This window comes from Poecilia reticulata, unplaced genomic scaffold, assembly GCF_000633615.1.
Source record: "Poecilia reticulata strain Guanapo unplaced genomic scaffold, Guppy_female_1.0+MT scaffold_1497, whole genome shotgun sequence".
NCBI classification, from domain to species: Eukaryota; Metazoa; Chordata; class Actinopteri; order Cyprinodontiformes; family Poeciliidae; genus Poecilia; species Poecilia reticulata.
In genome coordinates, this window is record NW_007616229.1 from 1 (window position 1) to 2,766 (window position 2,766).

The following is a 2,766-nucleotide window of genomic DNA, read 5'->3' on the forward strand; positions in this document are numbered from 1 at the left end:
CAGCTGAGATGAACTGAGCAGAGCAGCTGAGATGAACTGAGCAGAGCAGCTGAGATGAACTGAGCAGAGCAGCTGAGATGAACTGAGCAGAGCAGGGTGTCGTCCCGCCCCGCTGTCTGCATCTCCTCTCTAGACGTTAAATAAAGAAACGTTTCCGCTCTCATGAACGTTTCTGTTCTCCAGCTCACCGGTGTAGATGCTGGCGTTGGAGGCCGGGATCCCGAACTGCGACTCGATGAACTTGGGGATGAAGGTGATGAAGGCGGTGACGATGGCGCTCTCGGCTGTGTAGGACAGGCTGACGAAGAGGAAGGTCACGTTGCTGAGGATCCTCACCGCAGCTTTGGGAAGATCTGCAAGACGACGGAGGGACGAGAAGAAAAAGTCTGGTTTACTTAAAAATCATCTGCAGGAAAAAAAAAGAAACGTTCTGCAGGAGGAAATCTGCAAAGCATCAAGGATATTGATTTTATTATGACATCTGTTTCATATCAAATTAAAACTGGTTCTCTGTTTGTTCCCAATCTAATTCTTCCACAAAGAACAATTTACCCCACAGTAAAAATCAAGCACTTTCAAGGTAAGTTTTCAAACTTTTCCAGCACCAAACTTTGGAGATAAAATCAATATAGGAATTAAAAAAAGACAAGATATGTGACATTATTCATTTCGGTTATTAATCATGTTTTGTGAGAGTTTTCTACATTTTGTAGCAAGGAAACGGAAAATAAAACAAAACAACATTTTACTTCACACACCTGACCGGAACGAGATCTAAACACTAACTTAGCAAAACCTCTCCTAATTTCATTAACATTGTTTTATGTAACATATAATCTGATCTTTATTTCAGTTAAACAGATCAATAAGTAATTGAACCATTAGAAATATTAAATATTTATTATGTTGAAACAACCCAAAGATTTTGCTTAAAAAGGTAAATGACCTTCCTGCTCAAATTAAATATACAAAGAAATATCTAAAAAAATATATTTCTTGCAAAGTTTTCTGGCATTTAGCAAATTGAAATAATCTTGGTAATTGTAATTAACCTAAAACACTAAATGTTAGTAAGATTTAACTTCAGATAGTGATTCAAAAAGTGTGTTTGCATATTTTTCCTAGAAAAATGAAAATATCTGGTTTCAACTGTACATAATGTTTCCACTATTTAATCAAACTTTAGATTACACTTCATTACAAAACTGTGCAGCTTGAATATCAAAACCTTGAAAACACCAATTTGAACCTGAAGTATTTTGAAGGATTGAATCTATGAACTAAAGCTACAAACAAAGAAACTCTTATTTCTTTCAACTAATAGAGAAACAAACATTAAAGAATCTAAATCTGAACTCTGAACCACTAGTTTCTGTCTTAATACTTTGCATCGCAGCAGAAACTGTTTGCTCCTGAGACAGAAGAAAGATGGCGGCCGGCTGGTACCTTTGATGTCCTTCCCGAAGCCCATGGACGAGGTGACCGTCTGGTGTTTGCTGTTGTTGCTCTTCTCCTTCAGCACGTCGTCGTCGCTGGACATGTCGTCCAGGCTCAGCTTTTTCCTCCTCTTCTTCTTCTTGTGCCGCGGAGGGAGCTTCTTGGGGAAGGTGAACATGGGGAATATGACCAGCAGCATGGCGACGGCGCACAGCAGGAACCCGCTCCACCTGGAGACGGGAACCGAATCAGTTTTCCAAACCAGAAACGTTTTCTCTATGGTGTCAGATCACATTTAATAAACATTCACATCATTTTTAAATTGTGAGGCGCTCCAATCAAAAAAGAAACAGACGACGATTCATGATATTAGACACTGACGTTGTACGAGAATAAAGTTGAAATACATTTAAAAAGTTGTAATATTATGAGAATTTTGATAAAGCTATTATTTTCTCATAATATAATTTTATTCTGATAGAAGTTTATTCTCATAATTTTATTTTTTTTTTTATGTCGTAAAAAACTCTGTGCATAAAAATAATTTTCTGTGACAAAACAACACAAAGTGGTGCAGAAATGTGAAAATGTTATCAGAAACATTTAGTGCCGTTTGCTGCAAGGTGAAAAATGAGACTTTTGCTTGTAACGTGATAAAATGCAAAGTACGAATACTTTTGCGAGACACTGCGAATATAAAATATTTGAGTCGCAATAATTTGGCTCCAACATTTTTAAAACACCTCAGATTAACATTTTGAATCTCGAGTGGGAGCAGATTTAGCAGGAACATTACCAACATGTTCCAGTTTGTTTTCATTTACAGAAGCAACGGGAGATCAGGAAACACACACACACACACACACACACACTCACTCCGCCACCCCAGGTGTGAAGCGACTAGCCTCGACTGATCAGATCCCTCAGAGACACGAGGCGGGAACAGAGGCGAACTGGATGCTATTGGCCGTAAATGAGCCGATCCGTTCACAAACACCCGTCCTGCCTTCATCGGCTGTAATTCATGCAGGAAGCCCGACGGCCGCTTCCTGCTGAGTCACCGGCCACGCAAGCGGAGAGACGGCGGCTTTGCTAGCAGCTCTGAACATCTGAATCATCAGCAGCGGCATGTTCAGAGAGACGACAGAACGATTTATACAACGCATCATAACGGAAAGTTCAGGATGATTAGAGCTTCAGAAAAAGAAAAGAAACAAGAAAACGTTCAATTCGAATGGATGGATGGATGGATGGATGGATGGATGGATGGATGGATGGATGGATGGATGGATGGATGGATGGATGGATGGATGGATGGATGGATGGATG

General features: G+C 39.9%; 1 protein-coding gene across 1 annotated transcript; it reads right to left on the bottom strand.

Moving 5' to 3' along the window:
- Positions 1-111: 111 nt before the first annotated feature.
- On the bottom strand, positions 112-1,667 carry LOC103461435 (solute carrier organic anion transporter family member 5A1-like; the record flags this gene model as incomplete). Its single annotated transcript, XM_008403734.2, has 2 exons — positions 112-353; positions 1,447-1,667. Coding segments are annotated over 2 exons (445 nt in total), but the record flags the coding sequence as incomplete, so codon positions are not given.
- Positions 1,668-2,766: the final 1,099 nt, after the last annotated feature.